Here is a 12,981-nt window from a genome sequence, read left to right as displayed (position 1 = left end):
AAATTGCTAAAATTCCTTTTTCAAACAACATACCTAAACCAGTCAAAATGTGCTTAAGCATAGAGTGATATATGCCCTAATTATAGGGCAGAGAGACTTTTTTGAGGGTATAAAGCTTTGGAGGACATCATGGCATCAAAGCTACTTCGATGCCGTTAAATGGCTCAAGTAAATTTACTTGCCTGGAAGCTCCGAGCCCCCACTGACAGTCCTGCAGGCTGCGTGACGCAGGTGTGCGTGTGCACCCAGACCACGACAGACATTTGGGAGGTGCATTTGCTTTGAGCAGAGGCTTTTGTTAGTCTTTTGTGTTTGTGAACTGACAAAAAATAAAAATTGAACTAGCAAACCAGCTTTTTTTTTTTTTTTTTTTTTTTTTACCTGTTGTGCCACAGCTGCAGCTAAGTTGCCACCTGCACTGTCTCCTGCTACACAGATCCGATCTGGGTCTACCCCATACTGGGAGAGGACGCTGCTCTGGAGGAAAAACTTCGTTACTGAATACACATCTTCAAATTGAACCGGAAAACGGTATTTAGGTGCCAACCTGTAACTGTTGGAGGCAAGCAGAAGCGTGTTACTTCCTGCCATTAGCAAAGAGAAAGGCTTGCTAACATCTGCCCTAGTGGGGAATGTTTTATTTTCTGTGTCCAGAGAAATGGGAACTATCTGTCTATGCTGGAGGATCAAATAATTTATTGCCCACCCAGCTTCATAAAGCAATATCCAAAATAACTACCAACCACAATTCAACCACTGCAACCTTGACAGCTTCTGTTTACAAATACTTAAAGCTAGCAGGAAAGCACACAGTAAAAAAATTAGAATTATTTAAACAGATTAATTCCAAACCCTCATCCCATCTAGAAAGAGAATCTCTCTTACTTGACTGATACCACGACAGCATTTAACATATTTGAAGTCCACCTTGTCAGATGATCATAGGATTTCATGCCTGAAATGAAATGAGTCACTTAGAATATACTCCAGTACATTTAAGAACAGACACATATATCGCAGCATGTTCCTCTTTGCAGAAGCTTTCAGGTGATTTCCAAAACCTCCACTGGGTTTTAACTGGTGAAATACCAGTTCCCTGACCATCTTTATGTCAACTTCCATAAAACAAAAGGCAACGCTTAACACGTTGGGATCTTCCGTATGGCACCCTGGTACTGACAGAAGAGCTCACCTGCATCTCCTACACACCATCCTCCACCATGGAAGTAGATCACTGCCCTTCTCAGCCCATCAGATGCCCTTCTGGGCAGGTACAGCCGGACGGCAACATTGCTGAACTCTGTGTCTGTCACAGTGATGTTTTCATCAGATGTGGGTGCAACATACTCGGCAGCTGTGAGCAGCATCAGGGCATCCATATAGTGCATCATCCCCAGCCGATCAGCAACCTCAGCCTGAAGCCCGAGTCAAGGGAAAATGGTATTTTAAATACAGCCTCAGTTACTCTCAGACATTAAAGGTCCATAAAGCCATTTGATACTCTGTACAAGCCTGTAAGGTTGTTATAAAAGTCACTAAGTCAAATGCTGCTGGCTTGGAGGAGTCACAGTCTCACACTGTCCAGCTTGAGCTGCTCAACTCCCTCCTCATCTCCCATCACCTCCGTGTGAAGTTCAGTGGCTGGCAGGCAGCCCAGGGGACACCACTTGTCATTGCCGAGACAATGACCAGAAGCACAGGCACAGAGGGCATCAAGGATGCTACAAAGGGTGTGGAAGAAAGCAGAATCAGCTGAAACCTCCAGATACCCAGGACGAGGGTCTGCTCAGTGAGTCAGATCTCCTCGTCTTTCCAGACAGTTACTACAACACCAAGTAATAGCTGCTCCTGAGATGAACTCCAGAAGCAAAAGCAGCTGGTACTTTTAGGATGCCAAGGACACCGGTGGCACAAAAAAAAAAAGATATAGCAATTTGACTTCAAGCTGCACAATAATTTTTAATGATCAGTTCCATCCCAGCAGTCAAAGAGCATCATTTAGAAATGAGTACCGTTACATTATTAAAGTGAAAAGTTTTCTCTACTTTGAGATGTTAAGAAGGCAGAATATATTTTTGCCACTTTACCACAGTCTAGCTCTGTTTAATTTCTTCAGTTTACGTGTAACAATTCCATTAGTTACATACCTCTATGTTTCTCTATCTAAAGAAGAAATGCTCCTACTGAATAGCAGAGCAAGAGCAGAGTTGTGTGTTTATTGTCCGTTCCACATGGTCAGCAGATGAGACAAAATTTTGTCATGCTACATGTGCCACTGGTATAGTTCTGGTATATATTCTGAAGCTATTCCCTGCTCCATTGTCCTTGAGGATGATCCAGCTTTGTCTGAGCCACACAAATCCTTTCCTTACATTGGTTTGATATTTCTCAGTAAAAAGTGAAGAATAACCCTGCCACCGATGCTGTGATTTCCACCAGCCCTCTGCCGGTGAGGCAGTCCCCTGCTGAATGAACTGACAGAAGTACAATTCTGGTGTGGCATCACCGCCGTCGCCCAGCGCTGGCTCAGCCCGACTCCAACCAAGGACCATCCTACTGACTCCCTGACCTGGAGATGGGCTCCACGGGATGAGGAGGAGCATCCTCCAGGAGGGGAAATAAGGATGATGGTAACCGGGATCTCTGTCTGCCTGATGAGTGCATTAGTCTGGGGTATTAAAAAATACCTATAGGGTTAACTTTTTTGAAAGGTTCTTTTTCCCAGAAATCCTGAATCAACCACAGCTGTACAGCAGTGCTGAAGCCCCAGCCCTGTGCCGCACTCCAAGGGGAGAGAGCAGGGGAGACCACCGGTGCCCCAGGCAGAGCTATGGAAAGGGCAAGGAAAGCTTTCCCAATGAACTCCACAGAAATTCCCTGACAGAAGAAAAGTGATATGGTTCAGGGAGTTCCGAGCCAAGGAATTGCCAACTCTTAACACTGTTAAAGCAGTTTCCTTTGAAATTTGTGTTTTAAACATTAATTATGAAATTCTGTGGGTTAATCTAACAATTAGATTACAGTTATTCTAAGATAAAGATAGTTCTAAGATACCACATAAACCCAAAAGGTCTGTATAATACCCTCATCAGAAAAGTCTCATTGTCCCTGAGCTCAGATTATGGCACGTTATGGGGGAAGCGCAAAATGAACCTCTTTGGGTTTTTGTGTTCCTTGTGCTTTGGAAAACATTTTCCACAATCACTTTCTCCATCTTCCATAAGGGGAGCATGGCAGCAAGGACAAAAAAAATCCAAAATTTATTTCCAAGGAAGGGAGCTGTGCCTTGGCAGGCAGAGAGCCTGGCACTGATTTTTAGCAGCTGACTTCTCTGATCAGGCGATAGCACAGGGGGAGGCACCCTCCCTGTGAAGCTTTCCATCAGCTGAACGCAGATAGTTTGTGGCAGGGCTGCAAAGGGCTTTAATCCAGATTTTACTGCTCCTGAGGAGCCAAGGCCAAGGACAGAAGAAGCATTGGGAGGATTTCACACAACTGCAGCCAGGGAAAAGTTCAGCTAGGAAGAAAGATGTTGTATTGCATTCTATACTTTCTTCATGCGTTCTATCTTACACTGTGTGCACGTGGTATTTTCTGAAAATACACGCAGGATTTTGTGCTTAACCACCACAGAAACCGGCTAGTTTATTCATAGAATCATGGAACAGTTTGAGTTAGAAGGGACCTTAAAGATCATATCTGGTTCCAACCCCCCTGCCCTGGGCAGGGACACCTCCCACTAGACCAGGCTGCTCAAAGCCCCATCCAGCCTGGCCTTGAACACCTCCAGGGATGGGGCAGCCACAGCTTCTCTGGGCAACCTGGGCCAGGGTCTCACCACCCTCACAGTCAAGCATTCCTTCCTAATGTCTCATCTAAATCTCCCCTCCTTCAGTGTAAAACTGTCCCCCCTCATCCTATGGCACCCCTCCCTGATAAGGAGTCCCTCCCCATCTCTCCTGTAGCGCCTTTAGGGACTGGAAGGGGCTCTAAGGTCTCCCTGGAGCCTTCTCTTCTCTAGGCTGAACAACCCAACCTCTCTCAGCCTGTCCTCACAGCAGAGGGGCTCCAGCCTCTCATTGTCTTTGTGGTCTCCTCTGGACCCGCTCCAACAGGTCCATGTCCTTTTTATGTTGGGGGCCCCAGAGCTGGAGGCAGCACTGCAGGGAGGTCTCCCCAGAGCGGAGCAGAGGGGCAGAATCCGCCCCCTCACCCTGCTGGCCACGCTGCTGGGGATGCAGCCCAGGATGCGGATGGGTTTCTGGGCTGTGAGTGCACACTGCTGGCTCCTGTTGAGCTTCTCATCCGCCAACACCCCCAAGTCCTTCTCTTCAGAGCTGCTCTCCATCCATTCCCTGCCCAGCCTGTATTTGTGCATGGGATTATTCTTCCAGGCTATTCCCTACCTAAACAGCATGTAGACATTTTAACACAAACATGCGAAGAGAGACACTCCCAGCCTCCTTTCTGCAATGAGATGGGTACGAAGGGACTCTGCAGCACGCCACAGGCCAGGCACACCTGTGAAACCAGGCACAGCTGCAATTCTGCCCCGTGGCTAACTCAGGGCAGGACCTAACCTCAAGCCTCCCACTGGCTCTGGAGCGCCTCAGCAATCAGTACCCTGCCCAGAAGAGACTTTGAAAACAACCTGGGACTGGCACAGGCTGTATTCAAACCATTAACTCATCCAGGCCAGGAAACCTGAAACTGGAGAAAATCTTCACAATTTGGCTAGGAAGCTGAAGAGCTCCCCAGGACCTATTAAAGCAAAGATGACAAAGGATGGCATTTCATGGCATGTCCTTTTGGGAGCTTGGAGAGGACCCTCTTGCTCAGGATCGTCTGGCGGTGGCTGTATTACTTCCCTTTTTTCAAACCAACACCAGGGAATCAGAAAGATTAAAACAGGGTCCCCTCTGCAAATTTAGACCTACTATTAAGTGATTATAAGTTGTTACCCTATAATCGGATGACTGTTTAGAATGTATTTAGGAGACTTTAGAGCCATCTCAAATCTAATTTGCACCAGTGCAGCTGCAGGGAGGCTATCTCCATCAGAGTCCCTTGGGATTACAGTTTTGCATGAGATTGGAGCACAGTTATAAAACACGCTTGCCCTGCGCCACTGCTGCTGGTAACAGACTGCGGCTTAACAAGCAGCCAATGCCACGGCCACGAAAGACGCCAACTCCATGTTAAAGCGAAAGCACACAATCGCCCAACACTGAGAGAAAACGCTTCTACTTGCTGAGCACTGCTGTGCTGAAGGCTACAGGTCTGACCGAGCGAAAGACGAAGCGTTCCTGGGGAAATGAGTTATCTCTGCACATACCCTGCTTGCAGGCTACCTCCAAAAGAAGATCCAACAGGGAAAGCAGCAAGGCAGCACATCAGAAGTGCAGACTACAGTTTCTTTCTCACCATTGTTTCATCTCCCACCTCTCAGCCTGTAAGACTCAAGCCGCAAGTTCAAAACAGACAAGGAAGCAGCAAAGGGCCCATGAGTAAACACACACACGAAATCTTCTGCCTCCTCCTTCTGCTGGCTGTACAGACCTAACAAGAGCTCTGCACTGCAAACGCAGGCTGTCTGACACAGGGATGGCTCTGGAGATTGACAGTGGCTGTTAGATACTGTCCAGAAGTGTGACGTTTAGGAGACATCCCAAGAAAACATGCACCTTTGCCTCCACCAGAGAAATCAAAAAAGAAGTGGCTCCCACAGACTTCTGAAAATCACACCCACCACATTTTAACTGAAACAACAGGAAAGGCAAAGTCCCAACCTCATGTACTTTGGAGCAAACAGCCCTGTGCTGTTTGTGTTTGCGCCTGCAGCGGACAAGCCTTTCAGCGGCATCCCTCAAGCAAAACTAGAAACTTCTCTCTCCTGGCTCCTTAGACCCTCCTCCTTTCAATGTATTTTTTATGGTGGAGAAAAAAGCAGTCTCAAAATGTTTGTAGCCACCCAGAAAGATGCCTGAAACACTCAGCTCCCCTCCTCCCCCCAAACCTTCATCTTTGACCTTGTTTTTAGATTTTGATTACACTGCTGCAGCCACCATTGCATATTAAGTACAGGCTAGATTCAAAACAGCTCCCAGTTTAATGTTATTAAGAGGTGGGAACTACGGCACCATTATTTGTGTGTGCAGCCTCATGGATTATTTACATATGTTTGAAATGGCTGTATAACATGACTGAAAGGAAGCAGAAGCCAGGGATGCAGTATATATAAAAATAGCATTGAAAGACATAAGGACTGTGTTGTCAGTAAATATTGCCATATAACTACAGAGAGGGTATAATACCACTGCCTTTCCAGTCTGCAACATATGGTTCTGTGCTACTTAGATAGATACCATTTTTTGGTAGGCAAGATTACAGTGGTATTACAAAAAAGTTATATATATAGCTTAATTTCTACATGCTCTAGCGTTATCACCCCTATAATTAGCTTTGTGTAGTTTTTAGGCTTATTCTGCTGGTAGATTTCTATGAAACCACAAAAACCAATAGTATTTAAGAAGTGCTCTAGTTTTCCCTCCCTGACACCCAATACAATACTTCAGAGGAAGCTCAATACACAGGTTCTGAGAAACAGGAAAAATTCAAGGAGCAGTGCTCCAGCTGCAAAAGATTGTAAAGCAAAATAAACTTGTTTGCACTTATCTATCCATATTCACATTCCATATCCCATTTCCAGTTACTCTGAGTGTCCTCTTTTTCAAGACTGCACAATTAAGTCTTCTCTAAGTTTCTTTATAGTCATAGTTACAGTAGATTTAATGCTTAATTTCAGATGCTTCTGTCCTTCATTTAGTATATTACCATATATGTATATCACCATATATGTATATCATGTAGGTATAACATATATATTCCATATCTCAGCTCTATAGAGGCACTGAGAACGCCGTCTGCTCTGCAGCCAGCCCCACACCAAGCCCAGCACCAAACTCACCAGATGCCCCATAGCCCTGAAGCTAGCCGTGATTAGCATCACTTTCCAGGGCTCCTCAACATCCTCGGGGATTGGAGTGTAGATGTAGTAAGCGATGAGGGCAGAGGCGAGGAAGAGGCACAGCAGCTTGGCTCCCATCTCTACAGGCACCGCTCTTCCCAGACTGACCGGATTAAACGCTCTCACTGACTCTTAACAGCTACAAGCCAGCACACGCATAGGGCAAAGTTAATCCCATGTTTTGTTTGGTTCCCGGCCAGGAGGTGATTTCTCATCAGATCACCCAGGCAGAGGTTACTCTGCCGTGCAACTCCCCAGAAAACGTGTTTCTTCATCAAGGCGTTCAACCACTCCGAGCTGACACTTCAACCCCAGATTAACCACCGAGGATCCTCCGTCCCCATCACCCCCCTTCCTGCATTTGGCAACGGCAGCTGGCAGAAGGGCTCAGGGGGAAAGCGGCAGTTGAAACATAAGGAACAGAATGTGGCCGGCAAACTGAGGGCTGCCACAAAGCAACACTCAAATGCAAAAGGATGTATTGAATATTCAGGAGCTATTAGTTGCTGCTTCATCATGCAGCAGTTCAAACGCAGCCCAGCTGACAGAGATACCCGGTGGAATCAGACTACAGCAGCGAGCAGCGTGTAACCCACTGTCGTGTCTCAGGCAATACCAAGAACCTCCTACTTTGGCAAAGCACACCCTTCGTCTTGTACTAACACACCAAAGCAGTTGTGCAATAATAGGTTTGGCAGAAAAAAACCTCATAATCTTTTACAGGGCTTCTGGTTACTATTTGAAAGATCAGATTTAATAGCTACTGTTCTCAGGATTAAGAGATTTCTATGCATCTCCCAGAAGCAACCGCTTCTGCACAGGGTGGACTCAAACAGGTAGCAATAATTCCACTAGGGAAACACTACAAGCACAGGCACACACGCAGAGGGAGGGGTAAAAAGAATGACGGCAGCACCAGGAACTCTGCTTTCAAGATTAACTGAGAAGATGAAAAGATCAATTAAAATTTATTTCCTTTGCTGAAGTTTTATCAACTGCAAAGGAGCACCGCCGCTTGCTCTCACACACTGAACAGCCCCTAGGGATGGAGCACCCTTTGGAGGACCAGAGAGCACGAAGCATCACAGAAGACTGCAAGCTGAGCTGTATGTCACCCGCCCAAATGCAGAGAAAGAGCAGGCCTTAGTCAATCTTTGAAATGCTTTCTTTATTTAAGTTCTAGGCACCTGCACAATATTCAAGTGTTTGGGCTTTTTTTAAAATCCAGCTGTGCTATCCCTTCTCTGCCCAGGATGGGATATCCAGTTCACCCCTGTCAGTCCTTCTGCAGCACAGGTCAAAGCCTGACATTCTTGACACCACTCCAACAAAAACGAGAGCCACCACACCTCTGCGGTCCCTGCACTTCTCCCGGAGGCCAGTGCAGGTGCTGGGGATGGGGGTGGGTGAACCCAGGCAAGGGTGGTGAGGTTGCCCTGGCCCCGTGCCCAAGCAGCAGCAAGGCTGAGCCTGCATCCACCGCAGGCACACACACGCTAACACGCGTGCACACGCGGGGTGGGCACGCAGATCAGCAAACCCCTCTTCTCTTTCCTACAGCTCAGATCACCCACTTCTCAGCGGCAAACTTTGGAGGCTAAGAGGCAAAAACACAGATAAAGGAGCTGGATTTCAGGCAACAGGGGAAGAGGAAGCACAGCCGGCTGAAGAGCAAGGAGCCCTGTGCTCCCTCTGTCCCTCCCCGGGAGCGAGATGAGCTCAAGCTCTGCTTGAGCACCGCTTACTGTTTCTGCACTGGCAAACAGCATGGAGGAAGATATAGCAAGACCTGGAACTATCACAAAACCAGTCTTTTATTTTGTTGCATTTTAGGACCGTTTACAACCTCTTCTTCCATGCCAACCACCAGCTGAATTACGGCTGTGCCTTTACAGCACGTGCTGTGCACTGTCCTTACCCCAAGGTCGCTGTTGGCTTAGGCAAGAGCTCACAGTGCTTAGCCTTCAGGCACCAACATCTCCTCATCTCCTGGCAGATCCAGCCCTCCTGCCCTCCCGTGAACCGCCACAGCAGCCTACCCTAATTCACAGTGGTACCGGATAAAGAGAATAATACATTGAATTCACCATTTACCCAAAGCAATCTGGGTCAGAGCCCTTTCAGAGCCCTTTCAGCAGAAGAGACCAGCTGAGACAGCACAAGAACCCCCTCAAATGGGGGGGATGAGGTGCCAAATGAAACATGCGAATATGAAAGTGCAGATTAATCCCATGCAGCAATTACTCAGCGTCTTGCCTCCACACTGCTGCCGCTCTTCACAGCCCTGCACCAGCACCCACCACTGCCAGTTTACTGCTGCATCCCACAATCTCGCACTACTCACTGCTTCCTAAAGCAAACCAACCTCGCTTTGCTGCTCTCCCAGCATATAGCGTACCAACAAAGAGCCACGCAGCATGCCCTCCTTCCTATCTGCAGCATTTTCATATATTCATACATTTCATATATTCCCATTGGTGTTTCAGAAAATAAGGAAAGAAAAAAATTAAAGTAAATGGACTAAAAGCCAGGGCTAACACTGCAATGGACAGAAGAGCAGCCAGTGCGTAGCCCTGCCCAGAGCCAGCACCCCCACTGCCGTGGGCTCCACAGGGATGGTCACAGTGGGAACGGCCTGTCCCTCCGTACTGCATGGTGGTGGAAAGACTGGCATAGAATCATGAACTAGCCCCAACACTGACCTCTGCCTCAATAAATCAGCCCTTCTAAAAATAAGCATTGCAACATCAGAATGAATTTTCAAGATGCAGTTTGGAAGGAAGAAATATGTGGGCTTATAACTTGCATCTGTTCGTAACAGCAGTACCTCTTCACCTCTCTTCCACCCCTATTGCATTTCCACTTACTGCACTCACAACATTACTGCGAAAGAATCACCCGGGTCAACCAATTTCTGCTCAGATGGACCCCTAGGAAACTGCTTGCTTTAGGAAAACACATCGGGAAATAAACCTCTTCAAAGCAGAAAGCATTTGCAAGGCTGTCCGAGGAAAAAAAAAAAAAAAAAACCTCTTTTTCCTTGTCTGTTAGTGTAGGTTCAGTAGCTGCACCGCGGTCAGGGTACAGCCCTAAAGCAGGCACACAGGAGTGCCTTATGTCACACTCTGGAAAGTGGTGGTCTCATGGTCTCATTTGGGGTTTTTTGTCAGTGAAATGCAAGAGCGCCAGAAGCTTATTACACTTGTGTATCAATCGTTACATTTCTTTCATGTCTTTTAATTTTCTGCTTCTTCTTGAACAACATCCTTGCAGTTTTAAAACACGGGTTACCTTTTTCTACCAGCTGTAGTGCTGCTCCTGCAGGTCACCCATACACACCAGTGGAGACACTTCCCACCTCGCTCACCCCATCGCTGCCTTGAATTTTTCCTTCAGCTGTTTTGTGGGATGGTAATTTGCATATCATTCGCATGAACAACATGCAACTCTCCAAGACTGATAGTCTAAATGTTTCTTGTACCCAGAGCCCCAGTGGGACATGTTTGGCAGATGACAGACGACCCTTGGGTTACACTGGATGGTGGCCTGTGACTGGCTTGGCCCAGGGACACTAACGGGCATTGGTGGCCCCGAGCAGCCTCTCCTGGGACCTCCTCTGCCCTTGCCCACCCTCTGGGGGCCCACTGGCACCCAGCTCTGAGCACAGTCCTTGCCTGGGCTGTGCCGCAGGGGTCTGCACTGCCCGTGCACCACCACACGTGCTGGGCATGGCACCAGCGTGGTGCTGGCTGGGCTGAGGGGTGCTCCCGGCAGCGACAGCACCCCTGGGGCTGCCAGGGTGGCCTCGCTGTTAAAGATAGACACTAATTTGATCCTGTGATGACCACAGTGTTTTTATACATCGACGCTGAGAAGGGTCACGTCTTCACTGGGGTACAGAGTAACGACTTACCAAAATAGCAGCCAAGGGCTGGAAGAAGCACACGGGCTCCACGCCTGAACAGGTTCATCATGCTCTGGTTACCCACCTGGGTGGCAGAGGGTCAGGGCACACCACTGCCCCACACCCGCTGGGAACAGACACCTTGGGTAGGGGACAGCTGGCGCCTGATCCACCCGGGCAGGGCTCCAGGGAGTAACGGATGGAGACATGGGATTGAAAGAGGATGCAGGAAAAAATAGCTACAAGCCCCAGGGACCGGTGGTGGCATGGGCAGCCAGCTTGGCAGGGCAGAAACTTGTCCCCAGCTACAGCGGGAGGCAGCCAGATGTCCCAGGCATCTCTGCCAGCCACTGGTGGTGCTCATGGCTGCAGCCATCGTAGGGGGACAACAGGAAAAGCAGAAATCCTCCAGTTAGTCATGCTATATGCCGAAGTGATTTTTTTCATTCCAATACAATATTTTAGGAAATAAACTGAAAAGCCACCAGGAGGCAGTACAGCACTGCCAAAGTTTTCCTTTCCACCTAACAACTGTATTCAAAGGCATTCAAAAGCCCAGTGAGAAACAGTGGTTCTGTAAGTCCTCCTCACTCAGCTGTGACTGTCACCCAGAGACTCCGAAAAAGAGGGGAAAGGATAAAAAGCAACACTAGAGTTAGTAAACACTGTCCACATTTGCCTTCAGTGAAACAAGTCACAACCTTGTAGTAAGAAGCAAAATTTTCCTCTACTGTCCTTTAAATACCTCTGATCTATGTCCACTAAGCAATCAGTATAATTAGAACAGTGTGGGGCTGAAAATACCCTTTGAAATGCAACAACACCACACCTGCTGTAACTACGTCTTCATCCAACACAGAAAGACACAGTAAATAACAGCCATTAGGACCTAGCTTAACAGTGCAAAACATTAAAGCAAACAAAAGACAATCCACACCAAACCTAGATGTATAGCTGTTAACGTTAATAATTTTGGCCATGGATATTTTGTGGTTTATCAAGCCATCCTACCCTCAGTGCTAAACTGCTGCATTTTATTCTGCAACAAACTGAAGTTTGTTTCAATAGCGAGTTGTCCCAAGTCTCTGGTGGCTCCCATGGCTGCATTTCGTACCACCAAGTTCAGAGCTTCATGGTACCATATTGCTTGTCCCACCACAATCAAATTGCCCTCCAATCCGTCCTCAGTAAATTAAAGAGGCTGGGGTTCGTGTCCTTCACCGTAGGGGATTAAGACTTCTTAACACCAGAGACAAAACAGGATTTCATTACCCAAGGGCGAGGACAAATCCTTTGCATGCCAAGCTTCAGCACATCTGCAAGGGGAGAGAACCAAGGCCCCAACGCTGGGCATTAGCAGGAGATCTAAGTGTCACCATGCAGGCAAAGTCCAGAAGGACCTTCAGCCCTCAGCTGGGGAACAGAGGAGACCTACTGCCAGCACAAGGACCATGCAGTGGAAAGCCAGGAGTGCTCCAGCTGCCGGGTGCCTGGAGGAAGCGTGGACCAACCCTGCTCCCCAGGGGCAGCGGCTTTCCCTCTTCTGTCCCCCGGTTCTCCTAGGAGCAGACACAGTTGTGCCCATCTGCCCCGACCAGACCCATACCACCTTTTGGGGACACACCATGTCCCCAGCTTTCCCACAGCCAGGGCATGGTGTGACGGAGACAGAGAAACTTCACTGTAAGGTTCAAACTAACAGTTTATTTGAACTTCACTCACAGGTCCAATATGCCACTATTGCAGGCTTTATGGATACAGCAGAGGAACGCACTATCGCAATTTAAAAAACAATTCACAGGACATGCTATTACAACCTACAAGTGATTCCTGGAACGTACTACCATAAACCACAAGCGCACCAGCTATTTAGTACCTAAAAAGAGTGCACTAATCATGATCTTAAAGCGTGCCAAATATCACGCGTATGTTTCTTAATCACTTACCCTCTCTCTCAGGTGAGGCCTCTTAATCCCTGGGAAGTTACCTTGTACGGCGTCCCGGACAAGGGGGGAAGAATCTCCTACATGCCAGCTGTGTCATTGGAAAA

General features: G+C 47.7%; 1 protein-coding gene across 3 annotated transcripts in view; it reads right to left on the bottom strand.

Annotated features, from left to right (window-relative positions):
- Positions 1-12,981, bottom strand: part of AADAC (arylacetamide deacetylase) — a 44,605-nt gene that overhangs the window by 1,972 nt on the left and 29,652 nt on the right. Inside the window, exons 1-4 of one of the 3 annotated variants that reach the window (XM_074591916.1) lie at positions 6,968-7,570; positions 1,193-1,415; positions 886-955; positions 382-553 (exon numbers count right to left, since the gene is read on the bottom strand). In XM_074591916.1, coding sequence (XP_074448017.1) covers positions 382-553; positions 886-955; positions 1,193-1,415; positions 6,968-7,105 — 603 coding nt within the window. In that variant the 5' untranslated portion in view covers positions 7,106-7,570. Of the gene's footprint in view, positions 1-381; positions 554-885; positions 956-1,192; positions 1,416-6,967; positions 7,571-12,981 lie in introns of those variants that run through there. The other 2 variants (XM_074591917.1, XM_074591918.1) reach the window with 2 other exon arrangements.

Source organism: Larus michahellis, chromosome 6 (genome assembly GCF_964199755.1).
Source record: "Larus michahellis chromosome 6, bLarMic1.1, whole genome shotgun sequence".
Taxonomy (NCBI): domain Eukaryota; kingdom Metazoa; phylum Chordata; class Aves; order Charadriiformes; family Laridae; genus Larus; species Larus michahellis.
Note: the sequence above shows the minus strand (reverse complement) of the source record. Positions and strands in the feature narration are given on the sequence as shown.